Source organism: Somniosus microcephalus, unplaced genomic scaffold (assembly GCF_052327205.1).
Source record: "Somniosus microcephalus isolate GS21.2 unplaced genomic scaffold, FLI_Smic_1.0 unresolved_chr1, whole genome shotgun sequence".
Taxonomy (NCBI): Eukaryota; Metazoa; Chordata; class Chondrichthyes; order Squaliformes; family Somniosidae; genus Somniosus; species Somniosus microcephalus.
In genome coordinates this window covers 139448262-139472432 of record NW_028225179.1, presented here as the reverse complement: position 1 = coordinate 139472432, position 24171 = coordinate 139448262, and the positions used below count along the sequence as shown (strand labels likewise).

At 43.5% G+C, this 24171-nt stretch overlaps 1 protein-coding gene across 2 annotated transcripts; it reads right to left on the bottom strand.

The window, feature by feature from the left end:
* Nucleotides 1-752: 752 nt before the first annotated feature.
* Nucleotides 753-23764, bottom strand: LOC147096013 (uncharacterized). 2 transcript variants are annotated; one of them, XR_015074857.1, is made up of 6 exons: nt 23739-23764; nt 12748-12804; nt 9381-9725; nt 7463-7816; nt 3642-4546; nt 753-1205 (listed from the first exon to the last, which is right to left on the bottom strand). XR_015074857.1 is itself a non-coding variant. In XM_085974979.1 (5 exons), exons 2-5 carry the CDS (start codon nt 12788-12790, stop codon nt 6935-6937), a joined length of 765 nt encoding a protein of 254 aa, XP_085831105.1. In that variant the 5' UTR covers nt 12791-12804; nt 23739-23764; the 3' UTR covers nt 4415-6934. The 2 variants fall into 2 exon arrangements, 1 of the variants encoding a protein (XP_085831105.1); XM_085974979.1 differs by lacking the exon at nt 753-1205 and having other exon boundaries at nt 4415-6957.
* Between the last annotated feature and the right edge of the window lie 407 nt (nt 23765-24171).

Below are 24171 nucleotides of genomic sequence, written 5' to 3'. Positions count from 1 at the left end.
TTTCGAGCGCTACTTAAAGGTATATCACCTTTTACTATTTACCTGCTGCTGGAGGTTTGAAGCAGACTTTTGAAACAGATCCAGAGGCTTTCTGGGGTACTTTGTCAAGACTTCAACACTCGAGCAACATTTATTCTGGAAATTCTCTGAGGACTTCACCTAAAAAGAGTAAGTGCTGTGCTACTTCATCTTAGAGGAGTCACCAGCAGCAAGGGAGTGCTGGGTCATCGGCAGCTTGCTAGGGGTCACTCTTGGTCTGCGGGAGTGATAGGAGGAGGGCATGAGGCCAGGCAGGGCAGCACCAGCTGCTGCCAGAAAGAGGGGCAGGAGGGGCAGGAGAGCGAGGTGGACTCCTTGCCCCCTGCGGTTACAGGACATTCCTCCTCCTCTGGACCTCCTCCGTCAGGTCTGCCAGTGCCACGTCCGAGAACCTGTGCACCCTCTCCCCCGGTCCCTGAGCCATCCTGAAATGTGCCACAGTGTGTCAGCCATCAGTGGAAGCGGGTGCACCAAGCCCACATATACTGCTTCCCGAAAATTGTGTCAAATCAGCACTTGAGTGCTAAACCTGCGGGTGTCTAGTTTAGCACCTGCAGGCAAGTTCAAATTATGGTAATCAGCAATTAGGACCCAAATTGGTGCTAAAATCAGACTTTCAAACAGGCGTGTCTTATTAGTATAGCATCCATTTAAGCGCCTGTTTACACCCTTTGAACAAAATAACCCGCAAAGAGTAGAATTTATTGGTTTATTCCAGGAAACCTTTATTTGGGTTAAACTAAATGAGCACAATCAAACCTGATTATACTTATTAAAACAAGCCATTGGTAAAATCAAGAAACAAGTAACATTCTGGTGAATATTGATGAAATGCTAGTTTTATTATGTAACATCGCACTGAGGTATTTTGCTTCCTAAATTAATCACAAACAATTTAGTTGTTTTTTCATCCTAAAACTATCAAATTAAGCATCAGGTTAACAATTTACAGATACAGTTTAAGACAGAATGTGCAGATATTTTAACTCTAGGCTTCTTCAAGGCGTCCACAGTGTATAATTCAAATCGCCACTGATCACATCAAGGATACAGTCTATAAGTGTTAGTTGCACCCTGGTTGCATAAATTAAAGTCATGTATCGACGTTGTACCATTGCTTGTTCAACATGGGCGAGCAAAATATTAGTCCTACTTCGTTTCACTTCCTTGTTTCATGGAATCAAATTAAAGAGTTACAGGTTTATCAGTTTTGGGATTATAATATATTAACGATTATATACTGATAAATGTAAAGGGCATTGAACAAAATTGATTACAATCATTGCAATGAAATCGGCTATAAACTACACTTATTCACTATTTAGATAATAAAGTTTATTGATCGTAATAGATAATGGTCCAGCAATTGTGGTTGGAGGCATACCGCGAAATTTATGAAATTACCGGCTGGCGCCCAGGCTGCGAAGAGTTGTGGTCTCAGGCCTCAAGGCAGAGGGCAGTGTACTGGCCCACAGACCCCAGAGATGCAGGCAGTCTGGAAGTGTACCTGGGCTCATGTGGGCCCGGTCCACCAATGACAAAGTTATTGTCATTCCATTACAATCATGTACGAAGGGAATCCCCTAATGATATGCAATGGAATGCCGAAATGTAAAAATTACACAATTAACAGAATTTGAATTGTAATATTCCACCAAACTCAATAAAAATGTAATTATTTGATAGTTTCACAAATCATTAAAACTGTAATCCAGGTCAATATTTGGATAACTGCTTTTAATAAATTGTATGTGCATAATTTTAGATATGTGAATGTGTAATTAAGGTTTAAGTATCCCCTTATGCTGATGCAAGCAGACCCCAAGCCTGTTTACATCAACCACAAGACTTAAGTGGGCAATTGCTGGCCAGCCGCTGCATGCTCTCCAAATGTCAAAATGATAATTTCAGAATATAGGGAAAAATGGCTGAGACTATTAAAAGAAGACAATCCACTTGAAAGTATTGAATGATGTAATAAAACAGGAAACAAAACATGAGGATTTTTGTCAATGGAAACTAAGTTTGTTGTTCTTTATGAGGAATAAATGATTCAGTAGTGAAAGTATACAATTGAAGGTAATCAATGACACCCTCGCTGAAGTGTTAAATTGCTGTGATTTGGTGGTTAATATTATGACAGTGGTCTGGATTGGAATAATGGCTCTTCAGATTTAGGGCTGCAGCTTGGCTCCCTTTAATTGCCAATGGGTATTGAATTGGCTGCTTAGTTCAGAGTTTGCCACTGCCAGAAATGAGGAAGTCAACCTTAAAAGAGTATGGTCCCTTTTGAAGGTGCTGTTAAGCCCCGTTGCTGGGAAACTGTAGAGGGAGCCTATCAGTGAGCATAAGCTGTGCTGTATCTCACGTGGGAGTGCTTGATTTGCATAGTGGATGCACAAAGCAGACCTCGCTGTGCAGTCCCTAAGTAGTTACCAAAAAGTGACAACGAAAATACAAAATAAAACCACGTGTAGTCATTTTCGGCGAATACTGGCAAATGCCTCATTAAATGAAGGTGTCCCCTGGCAGACTTCTAATTAGCTTCTTGTGGTATACATCAACGATGTAGGCTTCAATGTAGGCGGCATGATTAAGAAGTTTTCAGGTGATTGGCCGTGTGGCTGTTAGCGAGGAAGAAAGCTGCAGACAGATATCAATGGACTGGTCAGGTGGGCAAAAAAAGTGGCAAATGGAATTCAATCCTGAGCAGTGTGAGGTAATGCATTTGGGATGGCCTAACAAGGCAAGGGAATACATAATAAATGGTAGGACACTGAGAAGTGCAGAGGATCAGAGGGACCTTGGAGTGCATGTCCACAGATCCCTGAAGGTAGCAGGACAGGTATATAAGGTGGTTAAGAGAGCAAACGGGATACTTGCCTTTATTAGCCGAGGCATAGAATATAAGAGCAGGAAGGTTATGCTTGAACTGTATTAAACACTAGTTAGGCCTCAGCTAGAGTATTGTGTACAATTCTGGTCACTACATTACAGGAAAAATGTGATTGCACTAGAGAGGGTACAGAGGAGATTTACGAGGATGTTGGCAGGATTGGAGAATTTTAGCTATGCGGAAAGATGGGATAGGTTGGGGTTGTTTTCCTTGGAACAGCTGAGGCTGAGGGGAGACTTGATTGAGGTGTATAAAATGATGAGAGGCCTAGATAGAGTGGATAGGAAGGACCTATTTCCCCTAGCGGTGATGATAGCCAGGGGCATAGATTTAGAGTAATTGGTAGAAGAATTAGAGGGGAGTTGAGGAGAACTTTTTTCACCCAAAGAGTGGTGGGGGTCTGGAACTCACTGCCTGAAAGGGTGGGAGAGGCAGAAATGCTCATCACATTAAAAAAGTACTTGGATATGCACTTGAAGTGCCGCAACCTACAAGGCTACGGACCAAGAGCTGGAAAGTGGGATTAGGCTGGAGAGGTCTTTTTCGGCCAGCACAGACACGATGGGCTGAATGGCCTCCTGTGCCGTAAGCTTCTATGATTCTATAACGATTCTAATTGCGATTAGAGGTCTTGAGAAACCTACTGCTTATTAAATGGAACGTTTCTTAAATTAATAAACTTGTGTTTCTTCAATATGCTACATACCTGAATGGCAATTCGAACTCCGACGATTTATACATATCTCTCTGTAAAATATGCAGCACAGATTAGGTTTTTGTGAGTTTTGAGAAAAATCAACATAATAAGCGACCGCTTCTTGCTATAGTTTTGCTACTTGTGTGTTTACAGCGGTTTTCCTTCTCATGTCAATCCTCGTGCATGTCACTCGCCTGTCTCCAGTCTCTACCGGTTAAAAAAAAGAATTGACTTGGGTACGAATATCTTAGCACAAAAGGTTGTCGCCAGTCTTGCTCTTTTACCAGCTGAAAGGCCGAATAATTAAAGTGGGCGAACCGGGCCAGGTACAATTTTCCTTGCCCCAGCACAGATCACGACTCGGGGTATCCTGACTCAAAACCGATGGCCAATGCCCTGATAGGTCAGCGGGACTGGCGGTCCAGGAACCACAGTTCATAGCTTATTGGTTTGCATTAAGCCCTGGTAGCCGAATTACAGGACCTGTATTTTCAATTACTTTAATAAGACAGAGTTCAATTTGTTAACAGTAAAAGATTCCTAATATAAAGTTACACGAAGATAACAAGTAACCGTGAGCACAATTTACGAAACGGTACAATTTACAATGTTTTTCTATTTGTATTGAATAATTAGAATAACCCGAGCTTGCAGTTTTACTTCTTAATCCAACTGCAAATGGAAACGGTCCCGTATGCCAATTGGTTTAAATTTACACGTTGGAACCGGACACTTGCCTGTTTGGTCAACTTCCTCTCGCTCTGCGATGATTGCCATAGGAGAACCTCGAGACTCGTGGAAATGCAGGAGAAAAATGGTTAATAAGATGATCAGAACAAACACTGCAAGTTTCCCTCCCAATACAAGCAGCTGCCAAGGCAGCGATCTCCCGCGCTGTTCCGGATGGTCCCGATCTATGTAGAAACAAACAATCACTTTCAGCAATGACTTTATTTATCACCCGTACACTCACATTGTTCGGAGTAGATATCTAGTTAGGTACTAATGATTCCTACTGTTACTCCATCTAGTTTGACTTGATTCCTGGCGTCGACTTTCTCTATATTTCTCAATAAAGGCAGACGTGAAGTAACCATTTTAAAGCCCGGCTATTTATTTGGCCCCAGGTTTTAGATTGCGAATCTCATCCGTTTTTCGGATGGTTTACCCTCTCAGCTGGACGTAAAATATTCCATGGCCACTATTCGAAAAAGAGCAGTGTCTCTGCCAATATTTATCCCTCAACCAACATCACTAAAACAGATTATCGGGTCATTATCACATTGCTGTTTGTGGGAGCTTGCTGTGCGCAGATTGGCTGCTGCGTTTCCTACATCAGAACAGTGAATACACTTAGGGCAGAGAAGGTTGATAGAAGATTTGATAGAGGTGTTCAAAATCATGAGGGGCCTGGACACAGTAGATAGAGAGAAACTATTCCCATTGGCAGAAGCATCGAGAACCAGAGGACACAGATTTAAGGTGATTGGCAGAAGGTCCAAAGGCGACGTGAGGAAAACCTTTTTTATGCAATGAGTGGACAGGATCTGTCTGAGAGGGTGGTGGAGGCAGATTCAATCGTGGCTTTCAAAAGGGAATTCGATAAGTACCCGAAGGATAGACATTGCAGGATTACGATGAAAGGGCGGGGGAGTGGAACTAGCTGAAGTGCTCTTAAGAACATAGAACATAAGAAATAAGAGCAGGAGTAGGCCATATGGCCCCTCGAGCCTGCTCCGCCATTCAATAAGATGATGGCTGATCATCAACCTCAACTCCACTTTCCCGCCCAATCTCCATATCCCTTGATTCCACTAGAGTCCAAAAATCTATCTAACTCAGCCTTGAATATACTCAAAGACTCAGCATTCACAGCCCTCTGCGGCAGAGAATTCCAAAGATTCACAACCCTCTGAGTGAAGAAATTCCTCCTCATCTTAGTCTTAAATGGCCTACCCCTTATCCTGAGACTATGCCCCCTAGTTCTAGACACGCCAGCCAGGGGAAACAACCTCTCAACATCTACCCTGCCAATCCCCTTCAGAATCTTGTATGTTTCAATGAGATCACCTCTCATTCTTCTAAATTCCAGAGAGTATAGGCCCATTCTACGCCATCTCTCATCATAGGACAACCCTCTCATCCCAGAAATCAATCTAGTGAACTTTCATTGCACTGCCTCCAAGGCAAGTATATCCTTCCTTAGATAAGGAACCCAAAACTGTGCACAGTACTCCAGGTGTGGTCTCACCAAGGCCCTGTACAATTGTAGCAGGACTTCCTTACTCTTATACTCCAACCCCCTTGCAATAAAGGCCAACATACCATTTGCCTTCCTTATTGCTTGCTGTACCTGCATGCTAGCTTTCTGTGTTTCTTGCACGAGGACACCCAAATCTCTCTGAACACCAACATTTGAAAGTTTCTTACCATTTAAAAAATATTCTGTTTTTCTATTCTTCCTACCAAAGTGAATAACCTCACATCTCCCTCCATTTGCCACCTTACTGCCCACTCACTTAGTCTATCTATATCCCTTTGCAGACACTTTGTGTTCTCCTCACAGCTAATTGTCCCACCTAGCTTTGTATCATCAGCAAACTTGGATACATTACACTCGGTCCATTCATCTAGGTCATTAATATAAATTGTAAATAGCTGAGGCCCCAACACTGATCCTTGCAGCACCCACTAGTTACAGCCTGCCAACCTGAAAAAGATCTGTTTATCCCTATGCTCTGTTTTCTGTCTGTTAACCAATCCTCTATCCATGCTACCAAATTACCCCGAACCCCATGAGCCCTAATATTGTGTAATAGCCTTTTATGTGGCAGCTTATCGAATGCCTTTTGGAAATTAAAATATACTACATCCACTGGTTCCCCTTTATCTACCCTGCTAGTTATTTCCTCAAAAACCTCTTATAAACTCTAATAAATTTGTCAAACTCTTGCAGAGAGCCGGCACGGGCTCGATGGGCCGAATGGACTCCTTCTGTACTGTAACCATTCCATGATTCTATGATTCTATTTCAAAAGTATTTCCTTGGCTGCAAAGCGCTCTGGGACACTATGAGGTTGAAAAGCACGCTATATTAATGCAAAACTTTATTTTTTCAAGTAGATAAACAGATTTTTGCACCCATTATTTGCTCTCTCTATATAAACATATCACTAAAGTGCTTTATTTGATACACACCAATCTTACTTCCAATATCTCTCTTATGGCTTCTGCCATTATCGTTCTTGCATTTTTCGACTTATAATGTAACCACCTCTTCTGTAATGCTTTTCTTGTATAGATTAACATTCAGCGATAGTTGCTTCTGGATGATAAATGAACATGTTCAGAGATATGAATAGCCATGGTTACCATTAGGCCATTAAATGCAATCAAGGTTATATATTCTCTACCGAATATATGCTGGCAGTGGTGGAAGCTTGTTGGGCTAATGATTTTACATGCTGGTTGGCTGCCTGTTCTACCAAACACATAGAAGCTGCCTGTCTTGTGGCACTCTTAAGTTAGTCTTCATTCAATCATTGGAACATCCCATCTACAGTATATCCCTTTCAATATCAGCTTAGAAACATCTGGAAATTCTTTCATAAAACACAAGCAGTTATCCACAGTATACTGTATTAATTTGAAGTATTTAATGCATTAGACATTTCCTAATGTTAAAAGGAGATGGAATAACTATGGTGGGGTTATTTCTTTCTTACTTTCCTTGTTTCTATCTATCTCTCTATCTATCTCTCTCTATCTCCCTATCTATATCTTACTTTCTCTCTCACACACTCTTGCTCTCATTCTCCATATAAACTTACGTTTAACTGTTAATATTGTTCCTGTTCCAGTGTCTTTCCCGACGAAGAATATCTCCACCTGACAGTAATATGTGCCTGAGTCATTGTGGTTCACGTTTGTAATCGCGATAGTAGCGTTTCGATTCGCTTTGAAGGATGATCTCTCCACCTCCATAACTCTACCCGAGTACTTTGCGGATGTATTCGACACCCTGGACTCTTCTGTTTCATCTCTTACGTCTTTGTACCAAGAGAAGGCCCCCGTGTGTTGTACTTCAGATGTGTTGTAAGTGCAGAGCAGGTGGACTGTCTCTCCCTCGGTAGCCTCAATGGAAGGCGGTGTTTGAAACACTCTAATCTTGCTGGCAGCTGCCGCTGTAACATAAATGCCCAGGGCAGGTTATGTACAAAGTGAGATAGTTCTTCCACGTCTACAACAGCTGGGATAACACAATCATGTCAAACTAGATTCTGTTTCACCATATACTTCGAAGATACTCGTTACCCAACACAGTTAATGCGTCGACAAAGCAATTTCGCTCCGTATAAGGACTACTCGTGTAGGTCATTTTAACGTGAGTGGTACTGTAACCTAATGCCAAGAAGTAGTTTCAATTGAAGTTGTAGGTCTAATTAATCTATAAATATGATCAACTTAGATCTCAATCATTCACCAAATTAGAAGCAAAATCTGTCTACCATAAACAGTTACTTCATATGATGAATATTTTTTCCGCTGGACGCTATGCCATGCTATACTTCCAACTACTCTGGTATTGTCCAGACCTGCACGGTTGTAGAAGTAAGGACCACAATCCGGAAGTTGCTATCACATCATGTGAGTTCAGTTCAGGTTTGTACTTTTTGTGATGGGCTATACGACTGTGAATGCTTGCATCTATATATGCACAGATAGACACAGAGGTGCGGCCGTCAGAGTTAGCACAGGAGCTCCAGTAAACACAGCTGACATAAAACTACTTAAGTACATAAGTACATAAGACATAGGAGCAGGAGTCGACCATGCAGCCCCTCGAGCCTGCTCTGCCATTCAATAAGATCATGGCTGATCTTCCACCTCAACTCCACTTTCCCGCCCGATCCCCATATCCATTGATTGCCCTAGAGTCCAAAAAGCTATCGACTTCTGTCTTGAATATACACAACGACTGAGCATCCACAGCCCTCTGGGGTAGAGAATTCCAAAGATTCACCACCCTCTGAGTGAAGAAAGTCCTTCTCATCTCAGTCCTAAATGGCCGACCCCTTATCCTGAGACTATGCCCTCTAGTTCTAGACTCTCCAACCAGCGGAATCAGCCTCTCAGCATCTACCCTGTCAACCCTCTCAGAATCTTATACGTTTCAATGAGATCACCTCTCATTAATCTAAACTCCAGAGTGTATTGTCCCATTCTACTCAATTTCGCCTCATAGGACAAGACTCTCATCCCAGGAATCAATATAATGAACCTTCGTTGCACCCTCTCTAGGGCAAGTATATCCTTCCTTAGGTACGGAAATGTAAACTGTGCACAGTACTCCAGGTGTGGTCTCACCAAAGCCCTGTACATTTGCAGCAAGACTTCCTTACTCCTGTACTCCAACCCCCTTGCAATAAAGGCCAACATACCAGTTGCCTTCCTAATTGTTTGCTGTACCTGCATGTTAACTTTCAGTGTTTTGTGTACAAGAGCACCCAAATCTCTCTGAACACCAATATTTAACAGTTCTTCACCATTTAAAAAACACTTCAGACAAAAAGACTGGTTCCATTGAACTAAACCCCAATAGACTCATGGCCCAAACACAGAAAGTTTCCCAAATGTACTTTGTAGTCTTGCTCCTTGAAACAATGGACCATATAAACTTCACATTAACTTAAAGAAAGGCACCCTACGGGCTACACTAAATGGGGAGCCAATGTTGAATAAACTTACGTTTCACGGTCAGTATTGTGCCTGGCCCAGTTTCTGTTCCAACGTCGAACATTTCGACTTGGCAGTAGTATGTTCCTGAATCTGCCAGTCTGGTCGTGCTGATGGTAATGGACGCGTCTTTGTTTTCTCTGAAAGATTGTCTATTGGTCATAGCAATTCGGCCGAGGAAATCTCTTGAATTGTTAGAAACCATACATGTTCCGTTCTTGCATTTCTTATACCACCTGAATGCACCATTAGTTTCCCTTTCTGAAGCAACGTAAGTACAGGGTAAGTGTGCTCTCTCTCTTTCGAAGACATCAATTGAAGGGGCCTGAATGATTATGATGCTAGCAGAGTGGGCACCTGTTAAACAAATGTCTAATTAACAACTTTAAACTACCTCTTTCATATGGAACATCAGCATCATGCCTTGCTCTTACTTTTATCCCATTTTCTGTCATGCTAATAATACTGCGTTGCGCCAATGCGTGGAAATAAAACATTATTGGCCCAGAAATTCGAGTCTCCACGGGTGATTACGCATGGGGTACTTACCCGTAATCCCAATGGAAGTGCTGGTTTCCTGCATGCACTGCGCATGCGCGGGAAACCGGCACATCCATTCCCCTGAACGAAGGGGTTCAGAGGTCGAAAGCGTGCGCGGGAGAGGCTGCGCGTGTGCATCAAACTTCGTTTTTTTTTGCAGGTTTTCCCGGGAGGGTAAGTCTCCAGAAGTTACACATATAAAAAGCAGGTGTAAGGCCTGCTTTTTACAAGGTAAGTGGTGAATTAATTAAAATTAAAACATTTTCCCACAGGTTTATTATTTTTAAATACTTTAAAGCAAGGTAAGTTTATTTTTAGCCCCATTAGAAAATAAAATTATTTTTTCAAACATTTAAATTATTGTTTAAAATAGTTATTTCATGTAATTTATAGTTTATTTAAACAATGTGTTTAAAAAAAAAAATTATTTGAAGATTTAGTGCTGTTTTGGGGCCGCAGTATTTATAAGTTTTGACAGCTCTTCCTGTCAATCTTATGAATGGAGCATTCCCTGCTCTGATTGGCTCCCCATGGCCCACGTGATCCCAGGGGACACATCAAACTAAATGTGTCCCTGGGATATGCAAGCACTGCGCACCGGCAGTTGGACCAGGCCCGGATCGGAATTCCACGGGGCTCACAGCACAATGGCCGGTGCGCAAGGTAAGTGCAGATCGGGGGCTTACACCCGCGGGAAGCCCCAGACCCAAGTTTCTGGGCCATTGTATCATTCTCAACAAATGAAATGGACATTGGCCACGATTTCCCCTACCCTCGGCTGGTCCGGTGCGGCCGGGATCGGTGGCGGCTCCAGCCAGCTCTGTGAAATGATTTTACCTGGATAGGGCTTGTTAAGCCCCGCCCAGTGCGTTTCCAGGCCAATTGAAGGAAGCGGGTCTGATGACGTCATTTGATGACGCGTAATCAGCCGGTTTCCTTAAAGGGACCATGCGCAAATTGATTTTGACAGTTGTGCTGTCAGTGTTCTACAGCATTGAGGTGCTGCAAACACTGACAAGCACTGCACAGAGGTGCCCGGCTGCACCCAGGCTCTCAAATGAGTCACAGCACGCAGGGAGGTTCTCTTCCTTCCCATGGGTGGAAGAGACCTCCCCAGGACACCAACGCAGCCTGGTTGCACATTGCCCTGGAGGACACAAGCAGGGATGTCGTCAGGAAGACCAAGCTGCAGTGGCACAAACCTTTCAATGATCTCAGCAGCTCACGAACTGTTACTGGAATGCCACACTCAACCTCATCCTGCTCTGCCACTCATCACATCCCCATCACTTTGTCTTCCCTACCCTACTCCTGCACACCTTTACTCACAGCAACTTACCTTGCACCTCCACCCATCCCACTCTATCTACATTATCACACCCCCATCTCACTAGCCACCCCTCACACTCACCCTCATCCTAGTGCAATCATACCAACTGACAACCCACAAGGGTAGGCACTTGGGCATTTTATGCAATGTTCATGTAAAGTTTCTGTTATTGTGTTGTCAAGCATTGAACTCTTTATTTACAACACGTTGCCTTCTTGGGCAGATTTGTGTGCAGCTTTGGAAGTGTCTTAGTGAGGCCCAGTGAATGGTGAGAAATAACGACTCTTCCCCCGCCCCCCCCCCCCCACCACCCAATGGTGATGAGTGTGAAAGGAATGGCTTGGACATTGTACGGATGTTTTATGGTGCTGGTGTGGGGTGGTGTCAACCTGGCACATCATGTGGCAGCCAGTGTGTACAGCGTCAAGTGAAATAACTCTGGCCATGGTGAAGCCATCCCTGGTGTCCCAGGCAGCAATGTGATCGGGTGCTGATACCCTCTGTCCTGTGCAACATCAGTTGATTGCAGAGAAGGTTGGTGTTGTTGTTGGTGCTACTGGTGTGCCAAGTGCTGCTGGTGTTGGGGTTGATCATGGTGGGATTCTGAGGGTGAAGGTCAGATTTTTTCAAGGCCACTGATGCTGATGGAATAGATGGCAGGTGCAGTTGAGATGACAGAAGCGATCTGTCAATGGTGGGAGCGGTTGTTCCAATGACGTGACACTGGATAGAGTTTGATCCAAACACTTGGAAGCTGCATAAAGCTCAACATGTCTTCCAAATGCAGTGAGCAACAGCTTCTAACTTTGGAAAGTCAGCAGCTATGAAATGGGAGCTTTTAGAGACCATTTTCAGCTGTCAAGTTAAGAAATCATCCCATGCTGAGTAGCAGGGAAGCCGTAGGCAAATTTTTAAAATCTAAAGGTGAGCGTAAAATAGTTTTTAAGTGCTTGTTAACAAGTTCATAATCATCTAAATTGCCTCCCCCACCACTTGGTGTCGGGTCTATTCAGCGCTGACAGACCCAACATCTGGGAAACTAGCTTATCAAAACAAAATTCCCACCTGACCCACCACCACACGCTCCCGCTGACCACCCCAGAAATTCCCACCATTGTTTCCACACACTACCGCTAATTTGCTAGCGGGATTTCCTAATCTGTCACCGTAATCGGTGACAAATCATTGGAAGGCCCGGATAAGGCATAACTGGGGTTTCTGCCGAACTTCCGCCAAAGTTATGGTGGGCGTTCGGGATAACAAACCCCATCCCAGGGACCTATGCTGGACTTGCGGACGGACCCAATATGCCAAATAACAGTGTGCCTTCTCAGCGGACGACCCAGTGACCCTACGTTTAACTTTAGAAAGAACTGACAAGCAAAACAACGCAATAAGTCGAATTAATATAATAAAAACATACAACTGAACCAGCTGAGAGAATTAAATTACAAAAACATTTTCCAGATTACACAACAGCGAACGGTAGTAAGGAAAGAAATAGCTTACTAAAGAGTAGCATCAACCTCCACAGCAGGTCAGCGGGATTCATTGCTTCACAGTGACCTAGGAATCAAAACAATTACTGATAGTCCCTTCATTTTAATTCTACAGAAGGCAAAGTACAGGTCTTACATGATAACGCTCCCTACAGTCCCCTAATAATTCCTCACCTTATCTGCTGTGACCTCTTAAGGTATAACTATATGCACAATGTTATAAATCTCATCATCAAGAAACTACTCATGAAATAACACTGGACGGCCAGCTGGTGGCCCCTCCAAGGAGTATAAATACTCGGGCGTGGGCCCAGCTTGCCCAGGGACATTTTGTAAGACAGGAACTAGTGAAGTACAACTAGACCTCCATGTTCTGAAACAAGTTGATTGAAGCCTTGCTTTATACTCAAACCAACTGCGTAGTGAGTTTTACTACATCACACATTCAAACCGGCCCATTAAGGTAGTCACATTACCAATTCTAAAGGTAGCCCTCTATTTACAAAACAGATGAGATCCCTTCCCTGTGCATACTTAAACATTTCTTTGTTCCTGCACTTCTGCCATTGGAAAGGCGAGCGAAAAATACCTAAAGAAATATTTCAAAGAGCAAGGAAAGTCAGACACAAAAGTAAGTTAAGGATGTCATTATCTTGTTTTTTTCTGAGAAATATTTCCTCCTTCAGGCAGCAGCTGAAATAAACCATTTTATCACCACAACCGATTAGCCCCTCCCATAATACATAAAACGGCATCCACCCATTGAGCTGTGAACTATCCAGGGAATTACTCACAATGAAAAGGAGCTCATGCTGTTTCAGGAAGGATTGCTTGGATAAGCAATTAGGTAAGGTGAGCACAAGGACTTTCCAGTGTAAGAATGTGGAAAGCAGTCTCCAATAGACCACTCCAGAGATAGTAAAGTAATTATTTTGATTTGTTCCTAGAACATTAACAATGCTTTACTCAGTTACTTTAGATAGATTCATAAATGCCACCTCTCCATAAATGGGGAGCAGCTATTTCCTGTTCATGTGCTTAGCGCGTGTTTTTTTGTTATAGCCAAACTGAAGAAATACATTGATGCATCTTTTTCATATTTCTACCTATCCTTTACCATTTCTCCAATATTATCTAATAAGAGTTGGGCCAGAAGGTTAGGATGAGTTCAATAGCTGAATGCTGTGACGGACAGGATTTGAGAATAGTTTGTATGAAGAGAGTGGAAAAGAATGTTAACAAACGGGCCTGGTGCTAGGTACTCTGCTAGGCTGACACTCCCAGTGCAGTGCTGAGGGAGCGCTGCACTGTCGGAGGTGCCATCTTTCAGATGAGACATTAAACCAAGGCCCCGTCTGCTCTCACAGGTGGATGTAAAAGATTCCATGGCACTATTTCAAAGAAGAGAAGGGGAGTTATCCCTGGTGTCCTAGGCATATTTATCCCTCAACCAACATAACAAAAACAAATATTATCTGGTCATTATCACATTGCTGTTTGTGGAAGCTTGCTGTGCGCAAATTGGTTGCCACGTTTCCCACATTACAGCAGTGACTACACTTCAAAAGTATTTCATTGGCTGTAAAGCACTTTGAGACATCCGGTGGTCGTGAAAGACGCTATATAAATGGAAGTCTTTCTTTCTGGTATTGGAAAGGCAGTGTGAGGCATGAATGGAGCTAATTATGAGATATATCAGGAAGATATAAGAGTGAGAGCAGGCCGTGTCTGGCAGGTGTGGTTACACATGCAAAAGAACAATGAACAGAGATTGATTGTATTGTGCAGCCATCACCTGTGTTTCAGATGAGATGTTAAACCGAGGCCCCATCTGCCCTCTCAGGTGGACGTAAACGATCCCACAGCACTATTTTGAAGAGGAGCAGGGGCGTTCTCCTCGGTGTCCTGGCCAATATTTATCCCTCAATCAACATCACAAAAAAACAGATTATCTGGTTATTATCATGCTGCTATTTGTGGGAGCTTGCTGTGCGCAAATTGGCTGCCACGTTACGTACATTACAACAGTGACTGCATATCAAAAATACTTTGTTGGCTGTAAAGTGCTTTGCAACGTCCTGAGATCAGGAAAGGCCCTGTGTAAATGCACGTCTTTTGTGGTGACATCATAGGTAGAAAGTATTCTTTAGACGTAAGTAGGATGCACAAATGTAATAGAGTGACGCTAGGGAAATGTAATTAAGCCAATAAAGTTATGGTACAGCTGGGTTCCCGAGGGACTTCTACCTAGTCTACCTAGGCTCAAGTGAGCAGCCAAGACGACATGCTTATGACATCCGATGAGTCCAGTACATGTGAGTAACATTTGGTACCAGTCTCATGGGCACTGCATGTAATGGGTTGCATTAATGCTTTGGCGGATAAAGAATATTAATCAGATGTGTCAGTATTTCCTCTTCCTTGAACTTGTATCAACGGTAAGGATAAAGGCTACAAAGCCAAAAAAGGAATCGAGTGAATCGAACTGAGCCACAGCAGTTAGGTTAGCAGAGTGGGCCTGCAAAGGTTATGGAGCAGATGGAAGGCACTGCGCTGAATCATTGGAGCAGGTCCAGAGGAGAAGATATGCCCGACAAAATTGACAAAATACCCGGTGGTAGACTAACGGCAGCGGGGGTGGGGGTGGCAAAGGATGGGAGAGGCTAGAGAAATCTGAAGGTTGCATGTGTTGTATGAGAGAGTGAGGAGAATGGCTGATTTAAGTAGACGAGGGATAAGAGTTAAAGCAATCAAAAATACAGATGGACAGCTATTGACTGGGTCAATTGAATTAAGAAGGTGATGGCAGGAACTGTATGCCAAAGAGGAAAAAGTCAGCTGACATTGAAATAGGAAAGGTGAAGGATATGTAATTTGATTTTATGGGCATGGAAAGTGAGGGTTGCAATAAGTGATCTTAAGAATGGAAAGGCCTCAGACATTGATGACATTTCAACAGGATTAGTTAATAACATGGGAGCGGAGGCAACAAATGATCTCACTTATTTATGTAAAACAATGTATTTGAAAGGGGATTGTCAAATAATTTCCTGAAGGCGATCATGATACCTTCGGAAAGAAAATTGGTACCACCAGTTTGATTCCACGGGCCTTAAAGATTATGCTTATATTACTAAGGTTAACAGAAAAAGCAGAACAATATCTTGGCAAAAATCCACTTAGGTTTTTCAGAGGATGTGATACAAGAAAGGCAAGAAAGGTAATGAGAGTGCCAAGTGAGAGAAGAATAGAACACAATCACAAGGGGCACAATTGTTTTGTAGATTTCGAAAAAACCTTTTATAGAATGAACTGTATCAAACTAATGGAGGTACTTAGAAACATACAAATATAGAAAAAATAGGAGGCCATTCGGCACTTCGAGCCTGTTCCACCAATCAATATGGTCATGGCTGATCCTCTAACTCAATACCATATTTCCGCTCTCTCCCCATACCCCTTGATGTCTTTTGTGTCTAGAAATCCAGCTCCTTCTTAAATATATTCAGTGACTTGGCCTCCACAGTCTTCTGTGGAAGCGAATTCCACAGGTTCACCACCCTCTGAGTGAAAACATTTCTCCTCATCTCAGTCCTAAATGTCCTACCCCATATCCTGAGTCTGTGACCCCTCGTTCTAAACCCCCCAGCCGGGGGGAACATCCTCCCTGCATCCAGTCTGTCTAGCCCTGTCAGAATTTTATCCGTTTCAATGAGATCCCCTCTCATTCTTCTAAACTCTAGTGAATACAGGCCTAGTCGACCCAATCTCTCCTCATACGACAGTCCTGCCATCCCAGGAATCAGTCTGGTGAACCTTCGCTGCACTCCCTCTATGGCAATTATATCCTTTCTTAGGTAAGGAGACCAAAACTGCTCACAGTACTCCAGGTGTGTTCTCACCAAGGCCCTGTACAACTGTAGTAAGACAGCCTTGCTCCTGTATTCAGATCCTCTTGCAATGAAGGCCAACAGACCATTTGCCTTCCTAACTGCTTGCTGCACCTGCATGTTTGCTTTCAGTGACTGGTGTACAAGAACACCCAGGTTTCTTTGTATATCAGCATTTCCCAATCTAGCACCATTTAAATAATACTCTACCTTTCTGTTTTTCCTACCGAAGTGGATAACTTCACATTTATCCACGTTATGCTGCATCTGCCATGTATTTGCCCACCCACTCAACTTGTCCAAATCGCCTTGAAGCCTCTTTGCATCCTCCTCACAACTCATCATCTCACCTAGTTTTGTGTCATCAGCAAACTTGGAAATATTGCATTTGGTCATCCAAATCATTGATAAATATTGTGAATAGTTGGGACCCAAGCACTGTTCCCTGCGGTACCCCACTAGTCACTGCCTGCCACCCCGAAAAAGAACCATTTATTCCTACTCTCTGTTTCCTGTCTGTTAACCAATTTTCAATCCATGCCAGTATATTACCCCCAATCCCATGTGCTTTAATGTCACACACTAACCTCTTATGTGGGACTTTATCAAAGCCTTCTGAAAATCCAAATACACCACATCCACTGGTTCTCCCTTATCTATTCTACCAGTTACATCCTCAAAAAACTCCAGTAGGTTTGTCAAACACGATTTCCCTTTCATAAATCCATGTTGACTTTGATATTTTCCAAGTGTCTTGTTATCACATCCTTTATAATAGACTCTGTCATTTTCCCTACTATTGATGTTTGACTAACCGGTCTGTAGTTCCCTGTTTTCTCTCTCCCTCCTTTTGTAAATAATGGGGTTATATTTGCCACCCTCCAATCTGCAGGAACTGTTCCATAATCTATAGAATTTTGGAAGATGACAACCAATGTATCTGACTGCATGAAGCATTCGTAATAAGTTAGTTGAATTAACAGCACAAATAGATGTGAATGGATACAATATAATTGCGATTATGGAGACATGGCTGCAGGGTGACTAAGGCTGGGAGCTGAATATCCAAGGATATTCGATATTTAGGAAGGAAAGGTGAAAAGGAAAAGCAGGTGGGGTGGCCTTGTTAATAAAGGATGAAATCAGGGCAATAGTGAGAGAGGATATTGGCTCAGAATATTAAGATGCAGAATCAGTCTGGGTGGAGGTAAGAAGCACCAAGGGGCAGAAAGCATTGGTGGGAGTTGTCTGTAGGCCTCCAAACAGTAGTGGTAATGTAGGGGATGGCATCAAACTGGAAATTAGAGATCCATGTAACAAGGGTGCTACAGTAATCATGGGTGACTTTAATCTACATATAGACTGGCCAAACCAAATTAGCAATAATACTGTGGAGGATGAATTCCTGGAGTGTGTACTAGATGGTTTTTTAGACCAGTATGTTGAGGAGCCAACTAGGGAACTGGCTATCCTAGATTGGGTATTGTGCAATGAGAAGGGCTTAATTAATAATCTTGTTTTGCGGGGTCCTTTAGGGAAGAGTAACCATAACATGATAGGATTCTTCATTAAAATGGAAAGTGAAAAAGTCCATTCTGAAACTAGGGTCCTAAATCTAAACAAAGGAACCTATGATGGTATGAGGAGTGACTTGGCTATGATAGATTGGGGAACTTCATTAAAAGCCATGACTGTGGATAGGCAATGGCTAACATTTAAGGAACGAATGCATGAATTGCAATAGTTATATTTTCCTTTCTGGTGCAAAAACACAAAAGGAAAAGTGGCCCAATCATGGCTAACAAAAGAAATTAAGGACAGTATTAGATCCAAAGAGGAGTCATATACAGTTGCCAGAAAAAGTAGCAAGCCTGAGGATTGGGAGCAGTTTAGAGTTCAGCAAATAAGGGCCAAGAAATTGATTAAGAGGGGAAAAAAAGAGTATGAGAGTAAACTTCAAGGAACATAAAAGCGGTTTGTAAAAGTTTCTACAAGTATGTAAAAAGAAAAAGATTAGTGAAGACAAATGTAGGTCCCTTACAGTTAGAAATGGGAGAATTTATAACGGGGAACAAGAAAATGGCAGAGCAATTAAACAAATACTTTGGTTCTGTCTTCACGGAAGAGGACACAAATAACTTCCCAGAAATGCTAGGGAACCAAGGGTCTAGTGAGAAGGATGAATTAAAGGATATTAGTACTAGTTTAAAAAATAGTGCTGGAGAAATTAACGGGACTGAAAGCTGATAAATCCCCAGGGCCTGATAATCTGCATCCCAGGGTGCTAAAAATGGCAGCCATGGAAATAGTGGATGCATTACTAAAGAACATTGGTGTAGATTGGAGAGATCTATGGCTGATTATGGAAAGTATTAGGGTAGCAGATGGAGAGTCAGACCAGGAGTGATTAGAAGAAGATGCTGCCTATCACCTGTGTTGTTCAATGTGTGCCAAGAAGCGATAGTAAGAGAAATGCTTAATTAGTTACAGGAAGGAATGGAAGTTGAAAGTCAGCTAAAGAAAGCTAGCACATTTGCTGATAGCAAAGCCCTGGTACAGTAATGTGGTGATTATTTTACTGTGTTTGTACTCCAGAGAACTGAACTAATAATCCAAGAGCATGAATTCAACTCCCACCATGGAAGTTTCAGAATTCGAATTCAGTTTAAAAACTCTGGAAATAAAAAGCCGGTATCAATAAAAGTGACCATGTCGGGTTATCATAAAAAGCCAACTTTTCAGACGTGATTCAGTGGGGAGCACACTCGCCTCTGAGTCAAAAGGTTGTGGGTTCAATTCCCACTCCAGAGGCTTAAGCACATGAATCTAGGCTGACACTCAAATCCAGTACTGAGGGAGAGCTGCACTGTCGGAGGTGCCGTCTTTCGGATGAGACGTTAAACCGAGGCCCCATTTGCTCTCTCAGGTGGACATAAATAGATCCCATGGCACTATGTTGAAGAAGAGCACAGGAATTCTCCATGGTGTCCTGGCCAATATTTGTCCCTCAATCAACATCACTACAACAGATTATCTGGTCGTCATCACATTGCTGTTTGTGGGAGCTTGCTGTGCACAAAGTAGCTGCCGCATTTCATACGGCAGTGACTTCCCTTCAAAGAAGTACTTCATCTATCTATATATATAAAAGGATACTTCTGTCTGTCATTCCGTCTGTCTGTCTGTCTGTCTTGAATTAACTCGAAAGTTATAGAGCGTACCTACACGTGCGTTACGTCAAAAGAAAGCTGACGATTCCAGAACCGTCCTAAGCGTATTTACGTTTCGGCCGGACAAAAATTGTTCGCGCGTTATGCAAAAAACCTTCAAAATTAAACTCATTGGCCTAGAAATTCGGTGGGGTTAGCGCCCAATGAGAGGCGTTAGAGGGTCTTGCGCCGGAATTATAGCTGGTAACGAAATTGCGTTGGGCCCTACCATCGGCGTTAGCCGGTAGCGCTGCGCCGGCACCGATGATGTCATCGGTGTGCGCAGCGTCCCGGTTGCCGTGGTGACCCGGCCCCAAGCCCAAATTCAGTTGCGGCCGCCTCGCCCGTGGCAGCCGCAAACAACGATTGTTGAAAGGGATGTTACACACCTTTGCGCCGGCGCATAAAGGTGGAGCGGCGGCCGGCCGCTTTCCCGGCGGCCGCCTGCCCGCACCTCCCTCGCCGGACTCCTCCACCACCCCCCCGCGGCACTGATGTGTGTGGCCCGCGAGCCCGGCTCTTCCCCGAGGTGCCGGGCTCATTTGTCGGGCGAATCGATCGGCCAGTGGTCGGCTGCAGGCAGCTCCTCCTTAACAGAAGGAGGAGGCCTGCAGTACCCCAGCCTGCCGCACCACCTCGGGTGCCGCAGCGGGGGATTAGCGCCTCAAAACTGCACTGAACGCCCATAGTGAGGCGCAAAAACCCTCCATTTGCGCCCGCCACCGTCTGGGCCCGGGGCAACCAAATTTTCATCGGGCGCAGCGGCATTAACGCCGGCGCAAAATTTCGGGTGCTAAAGCCCTGGCGGACCCACAACCGAATTTCTAGGCCATTATCTGCTAAGTAGCATTGATTGACTGACGTCAAGGTCGACCAATCCTGTGCCGGCATGATTGACCAATCCTACAGTTCAGTCGCCTGATGGTTGGCCAATTGCTGCGTCTGTGGGCGGGACTAATCGTTTTCATCTCAGGGATCTGGCAGCCATTGCCTCAAGCTAAAAACCCCATTTACTTCCAGCTCAAAATCTGCTAATCCATATTCGAAAAAGTTAGTATCTCTTTTAAAAATAACATAAGATTTACCAAAAACGTTTTATAAGTACTTTCACTTTCATCTTTCAAGGTATTAAAAGGTAGAAATGTTGCCCGGCAGCAGATTGAGAGAGGGACACAGAGACAGGGCCCAAAAGCCTGGGACTCGATTTAAAATGTTGCCCGGCAGCAAATTCACAGAGGGACACAGAGAGGCCCCAAAGCCTGGGACTCGATTTAAACTGCCCGGCCCAAAACAGCCCTGGCAAAGCCGGGCTCCCCCAGCTAGTTGGCTATAAAGCGCTTTGGCATGTCCAGTGGTGGTGAAAGGCGCTATATAAATGCAAGTCTTTCTTTACTTCACTGCTTCAATTATGTCCTATACATAGTTACATAGCAGTACGTTATAGCTACAGCACAGGAACAGGCCATTCTGCCAAACAGGTCTATGCTGGTGTTTGTGCTCCACACGAGCCTCCTCCCACCCTTCTTCACCTAACCCCATCAACATATCTTTCTATTCCTTTCTCCCTTATGTGCTTAGCTAGTTCCCCTTAAATGCACCTACGTTATTTGCCTCAACCACTCCCTGTGGTGACGGGTTCCACAGTCTAACCACTCTGGATAAAGAAGTTTCATCTTCACCTTCTCAAGGGCAGCTTTCTCCAAGCCCATATCTCAAAGTTCTTTGCAAGCCTGACCTTCTCTCCCCTCAGCGTCAATGTTTTGACACCACATTGCACCACACTCCATATCAAACTCTTCACTAATCTTTTCTTCTGTTCTCTATTTAGTTGTGCAGTCAATATCCTCCTCCTTCAATTAAATGTAATTTTCCCCATTGAAATCCTAGCTCTTACCTCCAATCATCAGTCATTATACTTTCCAGATATTTACATAGTCTCTCACCTGATCCAACAATTCCTACTTTAGTGCAACGCTCACGCTTTCACCTGCATTCCTAGAAACCGTCATAACTTCGGTCTTACACACACTGATCTTCATTCCATAATCCATTGCCTAGCACTCAAGCTACCAAAATGTCAGTCCATTTCACTTTTTAAAAAGATTCTTCAGATGCAGGCGTCGCTGGCATTCATTGTCCATCCCTGGTTGCCCTGAGAAGGCGATGGGCCTTCTTGTAACAGTTTGATACAATTGAGTGGTTTGCTAGGCCATTTGAGAAGGCAGTTATGAGGATGGGCAATAAATGCTGGCATTGCCAGCGAAGTCCACAACCCAAGAATGAATTTTAAAAAGTGCAGTACATACTCTCTAGCACATTATATTGAGTAAAACATGAATGCAACTGATGCTACTAATTCTAAGTCAAGACTGGTTTTATATTATACAAGATTATGATGGGTTTGGATAGGTTAGATGGGGAAAGGCTGTTCCCACCAGTTGATGGTGCAAGGACTTGGGGACACAGATTTAAGGTTTTTGGGCAAGAGATACAGGGGGGGTGTGAGGAAAAACTTTTTTACACAGCGAGTGCTGAGGACCTGGAACTCAATGTTTTCAAGAGGAGACTGGATAGGCACTTGAGGGAAATAAACTTGCAGGGCTACGGGGATAGAGCGGGGGAATAGGACTGATTGGATTGCTCTACAGAGAGCCGGCACGGACTCGAGGGGCTGAATGATCACCCTCTGTACCGTCATGACTCTATGACTCTATATTTCACCAAGCATTAACATTCCATTGCTCACTCGTTGCTGTGTATTTTCATAGGCCTTGGCATCTATTTTGATGCTGCATACTGTATATTTCACATACTTATGCTTAGCACGATGCAACAACGTAACTTGATTATGATTAGATAGTCTAATGGGAACCACCTCGTTCCTTTGAGCTTAGTACTAAGAAAACTGGAATTGATGAGAATATTACATGAATTGCCGCTCTGTAGCATGTGGTTAAATGCCTTTAACTAGCATTCTAGCCATCTACTGTTGTGTGCCTGGAGTTTAGAACACTTTCACAGAATCACAGATCACAGATCACAGAATCCTCACAGTGCAGATAGAGGCCATTTCGGCCCATCGAGCCTGCACCGACACATATCCCACCCTATCCCCGTAACCCCACGTAATTAATCCCCTAACACTAAGGGTCAATTTATCACAGCCAAATCAACCTAACCTGCACATCTTTGGACTGTGGGAGGAAACCGGAGCACCCGGAGGAAACCCACGCAGACACAGGGAGAATGTGCAAACTCCACACAGACAGTCGCCCGAGGCCAGATTTGAACCCAGGTCCCTGGCGCTGTGAGGCAACAGTGCTAACCACTATGCCACCGTGCCCCCCTTTGAATATGTTCACCCTATTGCTCCATTAAACAATTTTACTCTATCGTTTCATGGTAGCATTTTTTTCAGCAAACTTCTAAACGTTCGTTTCAAATTAATCTGGAAAGGAAAATAAAATAATTCCGGTAATTGTGATGTACCATAATCATCTCCATAGCATGTAGAACCTACTTCTGCTACGGTGCCATACATGTAAAAACAAATAGATAAACGTGTAGAAGTGAGAACTAGATGCCATAATGACGTTAACTGGTCACAAAGAAGGAAGAACAAATCTTGAAGTCAGTAATGAAATATTAACAGAGGCCTATTGGACTACAGAGCGTTGTGGGTTTTATGACCAAATGCGAGCTGAACAGAACACGGGGTGATTCTCACATCCCAAATTGTTCTGTAGTGCCACGCATACCCTTCCCTTTTAGCTGCTTTCAGTTATAGCAAATATATCTAAGGATATAGACGCAGCGATAACGTTTTGCTTAAAGAAGCGTACACTACTAATTAAAAATCTACCCCTCTGCAAAGTGGGAAACAATCAAGACCTGTTACTTACCGTTCGGTGCCCGCTGTGCTCAGAACATTCTGTATCACTTCCCCCCTGGGATTACTTACATTTTGGAGGAGTTTTCTGGCAACCGTCCAAAACTGGTGAACCAATAACGCTAAGCCAGGTCAAACCGAATGCTTTAGAAAGCGGATCTTCCAGTCCCCTAACGAGAAAGAATCATCAAATCACGCTTACTATTTCGAAAGAGCTCCGCTAGGAAAATCAAATGTTCGAAATGACCAATGTATTATGAAATGTAGGTCTGCTTCGGACATCACATTATCCGGCTGTTAGTAGACATCTAATGCTAAAGTTAATTTGAGCACGTACATTCATTTTCGGCTCTCGGAATATGGAACAATACAGAAAATGACGAAATGAATGTTTCCTCTTTATGATAATTACAAAGGTCAGAGAGAATGTGTTCAGGCAGCCGAGG

Bases quoted from the DNA above. Each gene is read 5' to 3' on its own strand.
- LOC147096013 (XM_085974979.1), bottom strand. From the start codon at position 12,790: ATGAATCCCGCTGACCTGCTGTGGAGGTTGATGCTACTCTTTA. The intron at 9,726-12,747 runs GTAAGCTATTTC...TTTGTTTAACAG, and splicing joins GAGGTTGATGCTACTCTTTA to GTGCCCACTCTGCTAGCATC. The intron at 6,958-7,462 runs GTAAGTTTATAT...TTTATCATCCAG, and splicing joins AACAATATTAACAGTTAAAC to AAGCAACTATCGCTGAATGT.